This window comes from Bos taurus, chromosome 2, assembly GCF_002263795.3.
Source record: "Bos taurus isolate L1 Dominette 01449 registration number 42190680 breed Hereford chromosome 2, ARS-UCD2.0, whole genome shotgun sequence".
NCBI classification, from domain to species: Eukaryota; Metazoa; Chordata; class Mammalia; order Artiodactyla; family Bovidae; genus Bos; species Bos taurus.
The window spans coordinates 14670079-14689386 of record NC_037329.1 but is presented as its reverse complement, the minus strand read 5'-3'; the positions used below and the strand labels follow the sequence as shown (position 1 = coordinate 14689386).

Below are 19308 nucleotides of genomic sequence, written 5' to 3'. Positions count from 1 at the left end.
TGGAGTCTTGCTGAACACTCCATTATTGAACTCCTTTTATTCTGGATATCACAGACCCTTCTGAAATATGAGATATATGGACCCTCTTTGTAAAAATACACAAAAAAATGTTTAAGAGCAAGAGAAGAATCATGTTTTTATGACGTGTAGGAATTAAGATTGTATAAGAGATCACATCAAGCAGACAATAAATAAGTACATCTTTACAGATAAATGCAATGGGCAAATGTTAACATTCACCAGGACATGTGATCTCTGAAAATTCCTGAAGTTTTGTTGCTAATCTTGATTTATATAGGCAGATTCTAAATTCTCTTGCTTCTTCCCTCATGGATTTCTTTCATCAATTTCTTTCTTGTTCCCTACTGTTGTACCTATTCTGTACAAAAGGGACATTCATTTGTACTCTGGAAAGCTAGAACAGTCTTTTACTGTGAGTTTTAATCATCACAGATTTGACTGTAGAGTATATGTGACTGTATTTTTTTTTTTTCCCCTGTAACAATTTAGGATCCTTCCTAGACTCAGTCTACTTTGTATATTATGTACAGGTGATTTAAAGACAGCATATTCCCCCATGATAGGTTCTCAAATAATCTTTGTTTTCTTATTGCTTTCTATATCCTGAATAAAGATACCTTGTTGTTTTTTCTTAAAGGGAGTCTTTATTTTAAAAATCCACCTCCCCCCACCACAGGCTAAGTGGAAACACATTGCTTGAATAAAGTAGCCTCTAAGAAGATATAGAGTTTTTGATAAGATTTGTAAGACAGCAATTATGAGAGACTTGTTTCTGAAGGAGAATGCCAGTTATAGTCTGCTCATTTGCCATCTTCTGTTGGTGCCCAGGCCAGTAGAGATATCTGCAGGAGTAAGGCAGTGTTTTGTCCTACACAAGAAGCCATCATGGGAGAGGAATGACTTTTTTTGAAGGCATAAAGTTTAGCTTTTTAAAATATGTGCAAAAACTTAGAGATTTTATGGTCACTGCTTATTCTTTTAGATTTCAAAAACACTAATTTTTAAAGAATTGCCATTGCTTGTATATTTGTTTGTAGAAACTTTTAATATTGGCGTTTCAGTAATATTTTTTTGAAACTGATATTTTTATGATTGATTCCATGTCTGGTGTGAATCTATAACAGGTACAAATTGTTACTGGCAAAAGACTTATGACACAAAGTAGAACTTTTATAATAAAATAATCTGTTTCTTTAGCTTAGTTTTGAGAAAGAGATAAATATTTTGCATTTAAAAGACTTGTTTGAACAATAAGAACGTGAAAGAATTTTAGTAATGGCTAATTCTTAAGATAGATTCTCAAGCCAACTTTTTAATAATCTTTTCAGAGTTAAATGAAGAATATATGTATTTTTTCAGTTTAAAAGCATAAAATGAATTCCAAACTTCTCTACTGTATCAGAAAAGATAATAGTTGGTGTAAGGGAGGTGCTGAGTGGCGCTCTAAAATGCTAGATGAGATTTAAGAAAACTGTTGAGCCTTGTTTCTAACTAGACTTTGACTTTTTAATTTTATTGAGATGAGGACTTGTTTTCTTTTAATTCTGTTTCCTGTTTCTAGAGAAGGGATTGAGAGGAGCAGACATTTTCTAAATGCCTACTGTCATTCTCTTTTTTCTGTTTTTGTAAAGAAAATGCCAATTCATATCATTTGTAATTGCCATTCTTGCTCTTAATTGCTGGCAGATCAGACATGTGATTAAATCATTCCTGGTGAGCTGACTTGATGATAGGTATTTGCTTGGTAGCATATTACTTATGTAATCCACTTGCATTCCCTATGTGTTTGGGAGAAATGTTAAACTGTGATTAGAAGCTCGCTTAGCTATAACCCTTTAAAGTGTCGGGCAGGGCAATGGCAGCTCTCCAGACAGCTTTTTAAGACTAAGGCTGATATGTTTCTGTGATTTCAGTACCCCTTTGGGAGCCTCACTGGATGAACAAAGCGGTAGTACGCTCAAGGGTAAGAGAAAGCTGCCTTTCTAAATCTGTTCTTTATAAGGGTCCTACTATTGTCCTGGGAGTGAAAGTGAATGTGTGCGTGTGTATATATAAATTATAAAAGTGATGTTCATGTTTATAAAATATGCAGTTCTAAGATAAAAGCCAAAAGGGGGAAACCTTGTCATGAACCATAGAAACTGTGGTGAGTTTAAACAAATTACTAAGCCTTTGCACAATGTGAAACTCGTTTTTTTTTATTGTTCAGTTAGATATTATAGAGACTAATTAAATACAGAAATGTGATGTGTAAACATAGGGAAAATATATATTGAGTGAATTAGGTCATTTCTTTGCTTACATGAACTGAAATTGCCACACCTGAAATTTTACCACCTGTGCAAGGTGGAATTCTAAAGTTCAAAGTACAATAAGAATGTGCAGGTAGTGGCAAGGCATATAAAAACTATTTACAGTATCAGGAAAATCTAGCTTGAGCTCCCAACTTAATATAAGGGGGTAAAAGAAGTGACTGTACCGGAATCTGGTTTTCCGTGAAACTGTTGGGTAAGATACATTATCTAATTCAACGTCTTAAAGGCTTATTGAGTATAAAGTAGCCAGTAGATTCTAGCTTCTAGCAATTTTACCTGGTTGCAAATGATGGTTTCCTTCACAATGAAGTGAAAACGTGTGTCTTCTTCCTGAAATTATAAGGAGAGTAACTTATGAGGACATTCATGTCTGAAATCCTTTACTCTGTCTTATATTTTGCTTGGTCAGTTTGTTTAAATTAAAACAATGATTTTATATGGGGGTCAGGAAGAACAGATGACTGGGATGAATCTTCTGATGTTTCTTTCAGGTGTGCTTGTGAGAAATGGGGGAAGTTTTGAAGATGATTTGTCATTGGGAGCTGAAGGTATGTTTGGAAGAACTGTATTTTCATATAGTTTTAAAATTAAAAAAAAAACAGAAAGTGACATGTTTTCAGGTTTATGACCCTCAGAGTTAAAGTTCTTAAAAGTGGCTCAGACACATTTTACAGAAACTTTTAGGTGTTAATCTAGTGAGAGCCTTTTGGAGACCTGTAGAAATGGCTCTGAAAAACCATTGTGAAATACTCAAAGGTTTTCATTGGACTTTAATGCTCTAAAGGAACTGTTTGGGGGCAAATAATGGTGATATAACTGAGGGAAGACTTGTCCCACAAAAGGAAGCTTAAATATTTATATGTGAGAAAATTGCAGTGAAACTTATTTTAGTGTGAGGTATAAAGCTGCAGCTTGTCTTTTTTTTTTTTTTTTTGCATTCAAGTGCCTGTCTTTCCTTCCTCTTTTTCCAGATTTTTAGAAGATTAAAGGAAAAGACAAATTAGAGTTACTAGAAGTTAATTAGAAATCATTATACTGATGTCTGTTCAAAGCTAAATTAGGATTTTAAAAGTGTATTGTGCTATGTTTAAATTTTCGCAGATTATCTTTTCCTGTGGATTCATAATAAAGCTTTCCACAATGTAAACTTAAGAATTTTTTATTGTTTTATTGGTATTTTGAAATTATTCGTTGCTGTATAGCTAGGTTATTAATGAGTGCTTTTTATAAAAAAAGAATTAAGGATTTTATTAAATCTTTTTGAATTGTAAGTTGATGTATAGTGAATTTACCCACTGAATTTAATATTCTTGATCTCTTGCTGTTTGAAGCCAATCTGTGTGATAGATTACTTATTAAGAGCCATCTAACACTGAAAACTCTATAGAATATGTGAATATGTTAGTTTTTATATTTCTGTTAATATCTTTTCCAGGAATAAACTCTATAAAATAAACTGTAAAGCTTAAACTTACTGCTCCCCAATCAGTATTAAAATGCATTTCCAATGTTATTGTAAATAGCACTTTTAATAACTACCTTAGTAGCCTCACAATATGGAATTTCTTTGTAAGACTTCATTTTTATTTTTTTTAAACAGTTCTTTTCAGAGAAAAATTGAGGGGAAGGTACAGAGGTTTCCCATATGGTTTCTGCCCTATATATGCATAGCTTCTTTGTTGTCAACATCCCCCTACTAGACTAGCACATTTGTTACAGTTGATGAACCTAGAATAAGGCAAATTAGCCACATTATTATTGCTAAATGTCTAATATACCAAACTCTTGTCCTGGCACATTAAATCTGTCATTAAAGATAATATACAGATAGGTAAGAAAAGAATCAGTGGCTAATTTGCTTTTTAAATGATTGTATCACATTAGTTATTGTCTTGCTAATAGTTGTGCTTTCCACTTACTCTTTTTACCTTTAGCGAACCACCTTCATGAAATTGATGCTCAAATTGATAATTGGTATGTAGCTGTTTATTTTTTTTCCTTTCTAAACATTAGGAATATTTGTGGAGATAAAATTTATATAATATACTTTTGTTTATAGCAGTAATATTTTGGCCAAAGAGAGAAGACTACAGTTTCATCAGAAGGGAAGAAGTATGAATTCCACTGGATCTGGGAAAAGTAGTGGGACAGTCTCAAGGTACCTTATTCTGAGCTTATACTGCAATTACATTGTGTTGTAGATGACCTAATCTGATCACTTTTTTAGCCTTGGATTTGGCTTGACAGTGTGAAGTCAAAAGGAATCCAGAGTGTTTCATAGATCAACATAACTGACGGAAGTGTCTTTTTTTTTTAATTAAGATTAAGTAAAAGTTAACAAATATGTTAATAATGTTGCTGGAATCCATAATGAGTATTTTGAGCCCTATGAGAGAGGAATTCCATAGTGGAATAATTTCTACTTCCAAAATTTTCCATTCTGCTAGAGTCTTGAGTTACTCTGATATAAATATCAGAATAAATCTTTGTAATTTAAAGCTTGATATTGAAACATAGATTTATCTTCATATAAAACCAAATATCTTTAAAATATAAAAATAAGCAAATACATATGCATAAACAAGCAGCTTATTGTCCAGATTATTGTTGTGAAATTTGAACATTTTCTCTGAAACAAATTGAAATTTCCTTCTGCTCACCTTCTGTCTCTAACATTCCTGGTTTCCCCAGTGAGTCTCAGCTTGGATTATCACCGGCATGAGAGATAAGGGTTACAAAGTGTTCAATTCCCAATAGAATTAGAGCAGGAATTAACCCCTGTGTTATCCAAACTCTCCTTACTTTACTCCTCCTGCTTCCTGGGTGCAAGTGGTTAGAAAAAAGTTGAAAGTAAGCTCCTCCCTCATCTTTCTGAGATCAGTTGTTACCTGTATTGCCTCTTCTAGGACAGCGAAAGATAGCAGAAAAACTCAAGTTCTGCAGAGTGTCCCTTGATACCAAAGTTGTACCAACTTCCTAGTCCATTTTCCACTTTTCATTTTTTCTTTAATCTGTTTACTCTTTATTCTCCCTCATCTGTCCTCTAATTGTTCAGCTGCTTTACTGGACATCTCTTAAAATGACAAAAAAAATAAGGTGAGGAATCAGATAGTTTCTTTACTGAGGGTGTTATTGGTGTTCTTAGGGCTTAGCTCTTTTTCGCAAAACTAACAGCTTGAAAGAACAGACTCCTTTTAAGGGTTATTTATCGCATTTGGTGCATAATGTATAAAAATGTTGAAATAAATAATGGTTTAAAGAGTAAAAGGGGTATAGGATCTTTTCACAAGAAAGTAGGAATGTGAATTCATTTATAATGTGATGTGGACTATAAACTTACTTTACATCTTGATTTCTTTTTTTCTTTTTTAGTGTTTCAGAATTGTTGGAACTTTATGAGGAAGACCCTGAAGAAATCCTGTATAATCTTGGATTTGGACGAGATGAACCAGATATTGCTTCCAAAATTCCTTCCAGATTTTTTAATTCATCATCATTTGCCAGAGGAATAGATATTAAAGTATTTCTGAGTGCACAGATGCAACGGATGGAAGTAGAAAATCCAAATTACGCTTTAACAAGTAAGGTTTTTAAATGTTAGCATATTATTTTAAAAATTTTTTCATCTACACAGCAAGATGGTCTTGTTTTTAAGGCCTTACTAATTTCTAAGAATAATTGTGGAAATTTAATTATTGAGGTTAATACAAAAGCTGTTTGCTTATTCTAAATTTTTATTATTCTATTTATAGAAGTTAATTTACCTATCCTCCCACCCCATTCTCCACTTAAGTGTTACATTGGAGAATGTAACTTACCTGTGGAACCTTACACATATCTCCAGATTGCTTTTGTTCCAAAAGAAAATAAATAAAGGAGAGGCCTTTTACTATTAGTTGAGGTCAGTCACTTTCAGATGCTTTTCCTATAAATCTATAAAGGTATGGCTAATTTGATGATTTTTCATGTTAAATCTTCTGCTTATTTATTTATTTTTTTCTATTGACCAGGCATTCCCAACAGTGGGAAACTCGGTGGTCCTTGGATTAGTTTTAAGAGATCTGTAAATCCAAGCCCCCTCCCATTAGGTATAAAATATATGCTTATATATACTTAACATTTGGAAGAGTTCAATAGCAGCTATAGATCAATAGCAGTCCTGTCTATTTTATTCCGTGTTGTCGTTATGCTTTGTCCTTCCTTGTGATTTTTTAAAACATAAATTCTAGTACTTAAGAGTGAAAAATCTTTCTCCCTCTCCACAGTAAATAGAGAGGTTTTAAGTGTTAGATAAAGAAAAGAATCTGGTTTCATAATCTTTGTGATCTAAGTAGTTCAGTTATTGAAATTCTGAACCATAATAATGGTTTAATTAATAATAGGTGTATATATACACATATAAACATAAATATATATATATACATATATAATTTATTTATTTTTTTACTTTTGTAGGCCGTTTTCGTCAAATTGAAGTGCTTACTACTGTGGCCAACGCATTTTCTTCTTTATATTCCCAAGTCTCTGGGACTCCCCTGCAGAGAATTGGAAGTATGTCCTCAGTGACCTCTGACAAGGAGACAGACTCACCTCCACCTCTAACCCGGAGTAACACTGCAAATCGCTTAATGAAAACACTATCGAAACTAAACTTATGTATTGAAAAAACAGAGAAAGGAGAAGGCAGTACTCCTTCCCTGGCAGTTGACAAAGGAAAGATAGTAAACATTTCAGTGATGGAAGAAAGTGGCAATAAAAACGATCAGAAGTCTCAGAAAGTTGTGAAGAAGAAAGAGTCGTCTTCTGTGTTGGCTACAGTTAAAGAAGAAGTGTCAGGCAGTTCAGCAGCTCTTGTGGAGAATTCTGACATTGATGGACTTTCTGATGAAGCAAATAGTAATTTTAACCGTGAAGCTGAAAGTGGACAAAGTCAAGAAACTCAAAGTCATGAGAATAAACTGGATGAGGAATCTGGTTTTCTAGAAACTGATTTAGGTGGTGATTTCAACATGTCCAGTCATAGTGAGCTGGAAAATAGCGGGGAGCTGAAAAATGTCCCTTTGTGCACACCTGAAAAAGAGCCATGTGCACCACTCATGATCCCATCCATAAGAAATATAATGGCACAGCAGAAGGACTCCTTTGAAATGGAAGAGGTAGGTGGAAAACTAATGAGGACTGTTTCAACCAGTGAGTTAGGGAAAACAGTGCCCCCAAATGTCTTTAAAATGAAAGTTGGTGAATGGATGTATACTAGAAAAAATCTTCTTGATTTTGACTTTTCAGGTTTTTTGTTTCACAGACCAAGATGTCACTGGACTGTGTGGTGTCAGTATAATAGCTCCTCTGGATCTTCTGTCACCGTTGTTTTTCTTTCTCAGTTTTAACAGTTTGATGCTGTGAGAATGCCCTGAGAGAGTATATTCAAACTCAGATCAATGTTGCATAGTAGTTAGATTTAGGTAACAGGCTTTGAAGTCAGATGGGTTTGAATTCTGTTTGGGCCACTGAATTGCTGTGTGCCTTTGGGCAAGCTTTTCTGAATGTTATCTCAGTGGAAGGGTAAGTGTGAAGATTTTGAGGTTAGGTCTGGGTATGGGACTAGAAAGAACATGAAGCTATAGGAAACCTTGAGGAAGAAGGTTTGAAAGAATTTCTGCAGCCCGGGAAGACCACCAGTGAGTGAGTGGTTACTTTTTTTTAAACATGATATTCTTTGGTGGTGGTGGTGTTCAGTCGCTAAGTCGTGTCGGACGCTGGGACACCATGGACTGTAGCCTGCCAGGCTCCCTGGTCTTCTACTGTCTCCCAGAGTTTGCTCAAATTTATATCCATTGAGCTGGAGCCAGTGGTGCTGTCTAGCCATCTGATCCTCTGTCACCCCTTGCTCCTTTTGCCTTCAATCTTTCACAGCATCAGTGACTTTTCCAATGAGTCTGCTCTTCCCATCAGATGGCCAAAGCATTGGAGCTTCAGCTTCAGCAAAACAGTCCTTCCAGTGAATATTCAGGGTTGATTTTCTTTAGGATTGACTGACTTTCTTACTAGTTTACATAAATTTCAAATTGGACGATTTGTGGCTATAAATTGTACAGGGTGTAATTTTTCTTTTTAAATTTTATTACAGAATAGTGATAGTTCACAGCTGTTTTAGAATCGCTTGCCATTGTTTTAGGGAACTAGGAAGCGATAATTGATTCTGCCCATAAAATGTCCTCTTAGGTGAGTGTGTATCCCTCATTCAGTTAAGACTTTTCATTTATTGCAAAATTCCAGTTGTTCATATCTTTTTTGTGGTCTTTGAATGCATCTTTTAGTACTTTAATTCCAACTAAAAAGGAGGCAAGAGCAGGCCTTTGAAATATGTTACATTTTTTGGTAAGCTGCTTTATTTCTCATTATAATGAATTCAGAAGATGACAACTTTAATAGAACCTTTTTGTTCCATTTTGTTGTTGAGTTGCTCTTTTGTCTTTGTTTTGGTCTAAACTTGTCCTAGCATTCATAAAGTGTACCTTCTTGCCTTCCTTTAGGGCCCCTCTTCTATGACAGTCAAATAGAGTGCAAATACTTGTTGGTTACTTGTAGACCTGATTTAGTGACTCAGATGAAAAAACACTCTTACATGTTGCTTTTTAATTTCTAGAATTCTTGAGTTCTAAGCCAAAGTTTTGTTACTGATACCATACACAAAAGTTCTTTACAATGTTTATTAAGTGCTAGATAGATGTACTTTGGTGGCAAGTGAACATTAAAACTGGGTTGTTTTTTTATGGGCAGGGTTTGTTTTTTTTTTTTTTTTTGCTCCCTCTGCTGGCAAGAGCAGTTACTGAAGAAAGTAACTTGACATGGAAGTGTATTTTTTTGAAGTCCAAGATTACAGGCATGGATGGTTTAAGAATAACTGAAGATTTCTGTTTTCCAAAAATAATACATAGTCAACCATAGCTATGTTGTAAATACAGGGAATTTTAAGGATAATCCTTATTCTTCAGATATATTTCAAATATGGATAAAAACCTCTTAGAATTGTGTTTTTAATCCCTTTGGGAACTGTAAAGAAAGCTTGTAGAACAATGGATAAAGAAAGGAAATAGTGTGTTTCTTTAATTTCCTTTTCTCCCAAGCTTGTTGAATCATACCAACAAATGAAGAGAACAATCTTATTAAAGCAAACTTTTAGATCCTATTCAAAGTAGGTTGTTACTTTTTTCTTTTGCACTCTTTTCCCTTGAGGCTTGATTCCTATTGGGAACTTTCTTCCTTTTGTAAAAACAGAGAATAATATAAGCTAGAGCACACACACTGTCTCTCAGTAAGCCAGTTTTCAGGTTCCTTGAATGCCAACTGCTCTAGGTAACTAGGTGGGAGAAAAAATTGCAGACGTGGCTCTCTGTATGAAGCTGCGTGGTCCCCCTGAGGCAGAAGGTAAGATCTGACAGTCACCAGGAGCAGAGAGAACTATTTAAATGTAAAAAGAGTTAAATAGATGACAAGACTGAGCCAGGCCTTGGAGAGTGAAAATGACTATCTCTTAAGATAAAAAAAAAGGGTCAGACACTTTTCAATTAAAAATCAATTTTCCTTATAAAAACTATCTTGCAGGCTAGTTTCATTGTATCTGAAAGTTTTAAAGACCTACTCTTGAGTTTTCTAATTCTTAATGACTTGCTTGGATTATTCTTGTGTTCTTGAAATAATTTATTTCGAATAGATACATCATGGTAACTGTCTAGAGCCACAGATTAGTAGTATGAATGATTCACAGTTAAACCAGAATGATTTTACTCTATAAGCAATTGTTCATCTTTTAGGTGTAAAGGAAAAATTTCTTATACTTTGAACGTTAAAGGAAGGAGAGTTTTTATCTATGTATTTCTGTAAATAAGTTACCTTGTGTCTCTATAAATAAGTTTATATTTAAATTAAAATACCATCAGCTGCATATGCAATTTTTTAACCTACTGATGCTTTAGTAAATGTTTCTAATCCTGTCTTCACACTGATTACTGATTTAACTTATGTACTTCATTACTTATTTTTAGCCATTAAATTTCAGGATTCTTATTACATTTACTGGCCTGAGTTAAAGAAATCCCAAACCAGTCAAATACCTGACAGTTAACTTGTTCCATTGGTCTTTCAGAATAAGACTTGAATTTGGGTCTTTGTACAAACCTACTCCTTTTGATTATGCCATACAATTTGTACAGTCTGACGGTTAATAGGGTCAGACACTGGCAAGAACTCAAGTCATGCAATGCACAGCTTCATGCCACTTCTTTGGAAAAATAATGCTTTCCTTTGAATTTTTTGAGGCATCATTAAAAATTAGGATTGTGATTTTTGAAGCTTCAGTTTTGTTTTTTGCTATACTAAGTTGGTTTTTGTTTTTTTGCCTGCTAAGGCGCTGTAATCATGTCCAGCTCTGTGTAACCCTATGGATTGTAGTCCGCCAGGCTCCTCTGTCCATGGGCTTCTTCTGGCAAGAATTCTGGGGTGGGTTGCTGTGCGCTCCTCCAGGGGATCTTCCTGACCTAGGGGTTGAACCCATGTCCCTTATGTCTCCTGCATTGGCAGGCAGGTTCTTTACCATTAGCGCCACCTGGGAAGACCTTTTTGCTGTATACGTTTTTTTAAATCTTAGAGGAAGGGTTGAGTTAGAACATTCTGTGTGTTTGCTGCTCTATAAAACACAGTACAACAGTATTGTGCCTAAGAAGATGTATTTTAGTCAAGATAAATGTGACAGGTTTTGAAAAACCAAACTAGGTATCTGCGTAGTAGCAGGACATTGATTCAAAAAGAAATCTTTGTTTGATTAAAACATTTTTAAAATGTCGTAACTCAAATGTGTGGATTATTCTAAAGCTGTTTTCCTATAGCTTTAAATCCCAAAACACTGAGACCCAGTGATTTTTATCATTTTGAGTGTTTTTTTTTTAATTTTTATTATGAGAAGCTTCAAACTTACCCAGAGATTAAATAGTAGAGGGAACACCTATTATCCGTCACTTAATTCAGTTATCAATATTTAGCTGTAGTTGATAAAAGATCAACTTATAGCAAAGGACCAGAATTTCACTAAGGATTTAAAACCATGGAATAGGAAAAATCTTGCCAAATAAATCTTAAGATCTGTGTTTGGATTATAATTTTCTGTGGGGCACCCCATCTTGAATTTGAATGCTTTCCTCTGCACTTCTATAACTATTGCTGCTGCTGCTGCTAAGTCGCTTCAGTCGTGTCCAACTCTGTGCGACTCCATAGACTATAACTAATACTGAAACATAATGAGCTGTGAAATTCAACCATTATCGCTAGCAAGTCTTTTTCTGTCTTCCAAGTGATTGATGATTTTAAGTAAGTGGGAGGAAGGATCCTAACTTTAGTGGCTTTATTAGTAAAATATGATACTGTCAGCTCATTTTTAAGGGCCTGTTCTTTTTTTTTGTTGTTAATTATGGAATTTGTAGTGGAGGGAGAGGGAGTTTTTTGTTTTTTGGGGTTTTTTTTGACAGTGGAGTAGCATCTTGAAGGATAGTTCACTGAGGATACATATACATTAAAGTCATGTTATCTTGTGACTAAATTTATAAATCTGAAGAATAGAATAGGGAATTCCTATGGCATAGTGGTAAAGAATCTGCTTGCAATGCAAGAGACACAGTTTGATCTCTGGGTCGGAAAGACCTCCTGGAGAAGGAAATGGCTACCCACTCTAGTATTTTTGCCTGGACAGTTTCATGGACAGAGGAGCCTGGAGGGCTACAGTCCATGTGGTTGCAAAGAGTTGAACATGACTGAGCACACACACGAAGAATAGAATATGTGATAATTCTGCATTTAAAAACGAGAGATCATAATCTTTTGCCTAAGCTGAGATTCTTAGAATAAAATTAAGGAGACATTTTGGTTTCTGTTATACTTTTTCAGTCTGTTTGATATTTGGTTTTACAGAAAACTCTTTGAAGTAGGCTAGGCCTGAATAGAGGCTAATAATAGACCTTCTGTTGACTATAAAAAGAAAATGTATTTTGTTTCTTTGCACACAAAACAATGGTTTTCCTGTTGAACTTATGTCTGCTGCTTTGAAGAGTATAATTTTTTGATAATAACAAAGAATAGTAGAAACTGTTTTATATGTAATTTATAGGTGATGGTTTTAAATGACCAGTATGCTTTCAGTTTTCAAAAGATAGACAAACATGGATTCATGTTCAACTATGTAGCTGCTGCTACTGCTAAGAACAAAGCACAGATCAGAGCAGTTTTAAAACTGGATAATAAGATCTTTAACCTTTTAAGTTTTTCATGTTGGCTTTTCTACTCTCATTCCTATGGAATATTTCTTACTCTGGAATGGGATTCATAGCTCAAAAACAGGGTTCTATCTAAAACTTGTTTGCTATTTACTTTCCAGTTTGTTCAAGGCCAAAAGCCCAAACGTTTGGCGGGTTTTCCCACTTTACTAGGATGTTATTTAGTATTTTAAGTACAAATCATTTCAGAGTAAACGGTTGGGCATTAGTATTATACTCCCGCAAGTATTTAATTTTAGGATAGAGTTAAGTTGTTAGGATAGATAGAATATTGGAGGAGTGGGTATGATGAGTAAAGAATCAGGCAGTTCCTAAATTATGTAGTTGTTCAGGTAGGAAAACAAAAAGACAGCATAAAAGGACAGCTTCTGTGGGTTTGGTATCTATTTGAACGTAATTTTCATGGAGAATTTATGGCTAAGATCTTTCACATTTTAATCCTGTAATGAAACCTGCTTGTCCACATACAACTTCCAAGTTATGTCTTGAAAGAACATTTATGTCAAGACAAAGCCATCTTACACATGAGTGGTTATGTGAAACCTGAAAATTTGTGGACTTTTATAAGATTTTGCAATGGGAGCACGATGTGCTGGTTTTCAAGATACAAGACTTGTAATCGCCTTAAGTGATTGCAGTGAGTGTACTAGTGTTTCTCTGGGATTGACCTTACACTTCTAAGTTTAACATTTAGAGAAGAACTTTTTCTTATGGCTCTGTTTTTCATTTAATAGCAACTTATTTTTAATGAAGTATTATACTTTACGCATGTAGTTAGTTTTCTTTGTTAGCTAGAAAGTCCTGTTGTTAACTGAAAAATAGATCATAAAATTGAGATGTGGGACATTATAACAATTTTGAGATAGGTTGCACTTTTTAAATATATAAAGCATTGGTACCTTCTTAGTTAGATTGGTTGTTAGTAAATGATTATTAAGAAGTATTCTTCTTTGCCACCGATTCTTCAAGTTTTAACTACCTAAAACTCTTCTGTAGGTCCAAAGTACAGAGGGAGAAGCTCCTCATGTTCCAACCACTTACCAGCTAGGTCTTAACAAGTCAAAAAGAGGTAAGTAAGCCTGTACTCACTGGTATCTGAGCACATTACCGAAATGTCTTTGGGTGATGTGGAAAAGGGGTTTTTTCATCGGTCAGTGTTTGCAGTGCTTATAAATATAAAAAGAAGATGAAGAACACAGGTGTACATGCTTCATTATGGTTTGATTGTAGAATCTTTGGTATCTTCCTGAAGACTTTTGTGCTCATAAAGTAATTTTAATTCACTTATCTTGTAATGACCTCCTTGCACAGTTATGTGTATTCTAAATAATGTTTTAGTTCTGCACAAGGGCTAGATGGGAAGTGGTAGAGCAACAAAGTCAGGCCTGCTTTTTACATGCTTATGTTTGAGATGTAGACTTGTATTAGCCACCTCTGGGTTTTCATTACTTAAATCTAGCTCCTAGGTATAATACATGAATGTACCTCTGGCAGAAAACACCAGTTTCTCAGCGATAGTTAAAGCTAGTTAAATTCAAAGTAGATCAAAGGTGAGTTGCTGTAGGTACTGTTCTTCTCTTGAGTTATTAATTATTGACCAAAGACCCTTTGAATCAATTTCTTTCACTTTTAACTTGCAACAAGAAAAACATGTCTGATCATCTTCAAAGTTGTAAAGCTTTGGAGATTTAGGGAGAAAGGAAAGGAGAAGAGAAGTTAAATGACCACTGAAGGTAGGAGTATTTATTTTTAAAACTTCACACATGCTGAACCACCCTGTTTTTTTGTTTTTGTTTTTTTTTAAAGCAAGATTCATATGTGTGTTCCTAGAATAGGAAATTACATGTTCTCTTCTGATCTCTGGAGTGACTCCATATGAAACAATCTGCATATAAATTTTCTTTTTCTATTGCAGTACAGTACTGACAAACAAGATCCCCACTCTCCCTAGGGCACCACAGTTCTGCTCAGACACAAAATGAACTTTACTGCTTAATTTTTTTCCCTTTGTGAGCCCATAAATATATGTGTTCCTGAGCTGTAAGGCAGAGTTCATAGCCATCCAGGAATCTTTGCTTTAGATAGGTACAGGGATGCATTGGATAAAGCAGCTTGCCCTGTGTCAAAAGGGGGATGAAAACAGTATAATTACCTTAAGATCCTTGAGGAGTAAGCTTCCTGTAGTGGGAAAGATGGAATGTGGTTTGTATTCACATCTGAGTTTCTTCCTCTTGTCTTCTGTAGGAGCTCTTATTTCTGGTGCCATAACTAAAAATGGTAACTCTTTTTTGAATCACATCTTTGTAAATTAACAGTAAAATAGTTTTGTGTATATGCATGAAAGAGGGAGAAAGAACAATAGTGTGTTTTAGTCATTTTTTTTAAAGTAGCCTTCCAAATTTTGATGTGATATGCAAGTATGTTAATCCTAGTGGCAGAATTTGAATCACTGGTAATATATTCATCTCACAAGTTTAGTAAAAGTGCACACAGCGCATGTATAAAAATGCTTCCCACTTTGGTAATAGAATTTCTGAAGCTACAGTAATCTAAATCTCAGATGCAGTCCCAGGATTTACAATAGAGGTTTAGTGACGCAACTCATGTCACAAGTTAACATTCACTGGCATGTTAAGAACAGTCCAATAGTGTCCTTACTGCCAAAGATGTTCAATATTTTCTTTGGCCTAGCAGGGTATGCAGGTGCACTGTTTCTCTGTGATGCTGGATAAATAGAATTGGCACCTTTTGTTTTGTTCTCACTGTAATGTTTGCTTTAACTTCCTAGTTTTTAATTAGAAATAATGTCTTACTTCTTCAGTTAGGACACAAGTCTGTTTCTTTTTAATTCTGCCTTTTTCTTTGGTAAACTATGCTTTTTGTGAAACTGAAATGTCTGACTAAAGAGTCTCAATCGTGATTTATAGTTTACAAAAACGGTTTCACCTACATTCTACTTAGTTTCTGAAGTAATACGGTAAGGTAGGAGAACTATTGTCTCATTTTCTGAGGAGAGGAGTTACTGCTTACGATGATAAAGCCAGGACTTGACCCAGGTCTCCTTGTTCTTTCCACTGCCTGACATCTGCTCTGAAGCCTAAGCAGTCCACACTTGACCTGGTGTGTGTGTGAATTCAGACTGGGCTGACTGCGGAGGAGGCGCTTGGCACGGGCGGTGCTGCACGGTGGCCAAGACGACTCAGGGGAGAGAACCGGAGGGAAGCTGGTCAGGGCTTCCTGGGCTCTTTGGCAGCTGCCCTTTGCCCAAGCAGATCGGGCAGTTTCACCTCTAAATCCTCTAAGCAACTGTTGAAGTCTGTTGTTGCTTTATGGAGATAACTTTATGGAGATTGATTAATTCAGCAAATACGTTTTTATTGTTGGCTTGCTCTAGTTACTTGGGATACAAACAGGAATAAATAAGGTTCCTGTTTTCAGAATACTGACAATCTAGTTTTTCTTTTTAAAAAGGTATGCAAACATACAATTATGGTGATGACTCCTGTGGCATGTTAATCATTTTCTCGGATAATGTACTGCATAATTAGTACCTGTAGTAACAGCTTACTCTAATTCAGTTTCACAATTATTACAATTTACCTAAACTTATCAAGATATGGATCAGTTCCTTATATTATACAATTTTTTTGACTTCAAAACATTACAGAATTATTTTACATTTTTAATGGGAAAAATATTATTCCATTTCATGTTGCTCCAGGTTGAACCTAAGGTAATTAGAATATTTTTCAAAGTCAGGCAACCAATAATTAATTTGGATTTTATTCAAACATATTATGGAGTACTTCCTGTCATTCAAATCTTAAATGAATGTGGACTTGGTAAACACAGAGTATTTAGCCTATTGCTTCTGCAGAACTTGACTGTGTCATGAAATGTCATCCTCAGTAAATGTAACAGCTGTAAAGTCTCCCCTACTATGGTGCTCACAGTGTAACTGGGCATGGAATCATGCCTACTGTGCTTAGTTGGCTTTTTTAGTTACTTAAAAAAATTTTTTTTAGCTTATACTAACCAGGAATGATAAAAATTAACAATATTACCTTCTAGTTGAACCTATGTGATTTTCATTCAGCTAAGAAATAATTGTTTCATAACTTACAAATGTTTGCAGCATTTGAAACATCAGAGACATTTAAGTTTTCTTGCATATAAATTATTAATTTGTTGGCCTTAATTGTATTTTTATTTTCTTATTGGGAAGGTAATAGGTGTTTTTAAATACATAGAATTTTATGTATTTATTTTCGGTCATGCTGGGCCTTTGTTGCCACACACAGGCCTTCCCTAGGTGTGGCGAGCAGGGGCTGCCTTATAGCGATGGTGCGTGGGCCTCTCACCCCACTGGCCTCGCTCGTTGTGGAGCACAGGCTGTAGATGCACAGGCTCCAGGGGTGTGGCACATGGGCTCTAGTCACAGACTGCGTAGTTGTGGCCCGTGGCCAAGCTGCTCCGTGGCGTGTGGGGCCCTTGTGGACCAGGCCTCACACTGTCTCCTGCATTAGCAGGTGGACTCTTTACCACTGAGCACCAAGGAAGCCCGTACATGTTTTATACACTGCACTTAAACTTCTGATTTCACCTAAGTGTCTTTACATATTTTACATAATGAAAATGGTTTATTTGGGACTTTAATTTTTATTAGAGCCATTTTTCATTTCAGCAGGTTGTTCTCCAAGGATAAGACCAAAATACATGATAATTAGCGCTTAATTTGCAACACTGAGAATTTCTGATGTGATTCAGTTTTATTTGAATTCAGGTCACTTCCTATGCTTTGAAGCCACAATTTGGCATAAGTAATGCATACTTTTCTCAGAAAGAGTCACTGTTGTGTACCATGTATCTTTTGGAAATCATGTAATAAAGGTACTCACCGAAGTCCTATATAGCAGTTTTGTATAACTGCATTTCTTTTTTGGTAGATCAATTATTACGTACTGCAAGTCAGCACTCTGATAGCAGTGGTTTTGCTGAAGATTCGACAGACTGCCTCTCGCTTAATCATCTTCAGGTAATATTTCCTATCATAGTAGGCGTTATGATTAACTTCTTTATATTTAGGTGATTTTTCACTGTCTATATATTCAAGAGAATCTGTGCAGTATTTATTTTTCAAATGATAGCATCTGTATCCTAGAGTTTTAGTCTTATTATCTGAGCATTTGTCTATAAATGTTAAGTTACACTAATTATTCATCTTTCTCTGACTGAATATTTAAAAACAACAACCAAAAAAGCTTCTTCATTTTTGAACTACCAATAAACAGAGTATTTTAATCCTTAACCTATTTTATTTTTTTTTTAATTTTCTATCATCATTGTATTTCAATGAGAGAAAATGAAAGTGTTAGTCAGTCAGTCTTGTCTAACTCTTTGCTACCGCATGGATTTGCCAGACTCCTCTGTCCCTGGAATCTTCCAGGCAGGAATACTTAAGTGGGTAGCCATTTTTTTTTCCAGGGGATCTTCCCTACCCAGGGCTCGAACCCAGGTCTCCAGAATTGTAGGCAGATTCTTTACAATTTGTGCCTGTATTTCAGTATTTTATAATAATTAATTAATAACTAACTAAAACTGTGGTTTCATAGCTTGCTCAATATTACTTGACTTTTATGCTGTAGTGTGTTAGATAATCCAGAAGACAGGCATGTCTTAAACTGTTCTCAAGGAACTTATAGTTTATGTGTGCAGTACATAATGTACATGAAAAGTGTTTTAAACATCTGTAAGGAAATTTTAAAGAAAACTGGAATAAGAGAAAAAAAGAACCTGAAAAAGTACCTTAGAAACAGCATTTAAGGAGTAGACAGTGAGAAGTTTCTAAGGAGACTAAGAATAATCCAGCAGGCATAAAAATTGAGAGATGGAGGAGAAACTTTTAAAAGGAGAGCTGTAGCCATTGGAGTGAAAAGATGAAAATTTGTTTAATTGTGAAATTGAGTACTTAAGTGAGTAGTTCTGATGCATTGAATGAGAAGTGTGATTGGAGAGTAAATCAGTGACAGAGAAGATATGAATTATGTTCTTTTTTCAAATAAGGATGATAGGTAAGGATTACAGGTCTTTTTGTCTTTTTTATACAATAATGATTTAGGAAAGTTGTTTGGCTAAGAGAAGGCTAAGAGAAAGAGAGCTTGATGCAGAAAAGTCTGGGATGAACCTGGAGAAATACCCTAACCTTTGAGAGGAGGTGGTCAGAAGTATAGATTGGACGGATTCGCTTTGAAAAAAGACACAGTTTTCTTTCAGAATGGAGAGGAGGGAATGATGGGGTAAGGTACAGGGAAGTTTGTAGGTATTGAGGAAGAGGTTAAGACATTTTTGTCTGTTTTCTCTGAGTCAGTGTCATATGTTGGAAGGAATGGAGTGCTTATTTGCCCCGTCATGTCCGACTCTTTGCAGCCTCGTGCAGTGTAGTCCGCTAGGTTCCTCTGTCCGTGAAATTTTTCAGGCAAGGTTACTGGAGTGGGTTTCCATTTCCTCTTCCAAGAAGGAAAGGAGATGGGTGTTGAAAGGGGGTATTTAAGGAAATTAGTAAAGATCTGGAATAATCTTTGTGAGAAAGCAGAGTTGTTGTTGATCAAGGACACTGAGAGCAGTTTAGAGCAGCACCAGGGCCAAAACCA

The 19308-nt window shown here is 35.2% G+C and overlaps 1 protein-coding gene across 7 annotated transcripts in view; it reads left to right on the top strand.

The window, feature by feature from the left end:
* ITPRID2 (ITPR interacting domain containing 2) overlaps window positions 1-19308 on the top strand; it is a 96813-nt gene that overhangs the window by 61656 nt on the left and 15849 nt on the right. For 5 of the 7 annotated variants that reach the window (XM_005202266.5, XM_005202269.4, XM_059875866.1 and 2 more), the window contains 8 exons: window positions 1935-1984; window positions 2828-2884; window positions 4271-4310; window positions 4396-4494; window positions 5709-5917; window positions 6792-7492; window positions 13655-13727; window positions 17605-17693. In XM_005202266.5, coding sequence (XP_005202323.1) covers window positions 1935-1984; window positions 2828-2884; window positions 4271-4310; window positions 4396-4494; window positions 5709-5917; window positions 6792-7492; window positions 13655-13727; window positions 17605-17693 — 1318 coding nt within the window. The remainder of the gene's footprint in view (window positions 1-1934; window positions 1985-2827; window positions 2885-4270; window positions 4311-4395; window positions 4495-5708; window positions 5918-6791; window positions 7493-13654; window positions 13728-17604; window positions 17694-19308) is intronic. The other 2 variants (XM_005202267.3, XM_024976603.2) reach the window with 1 other exon arrangement.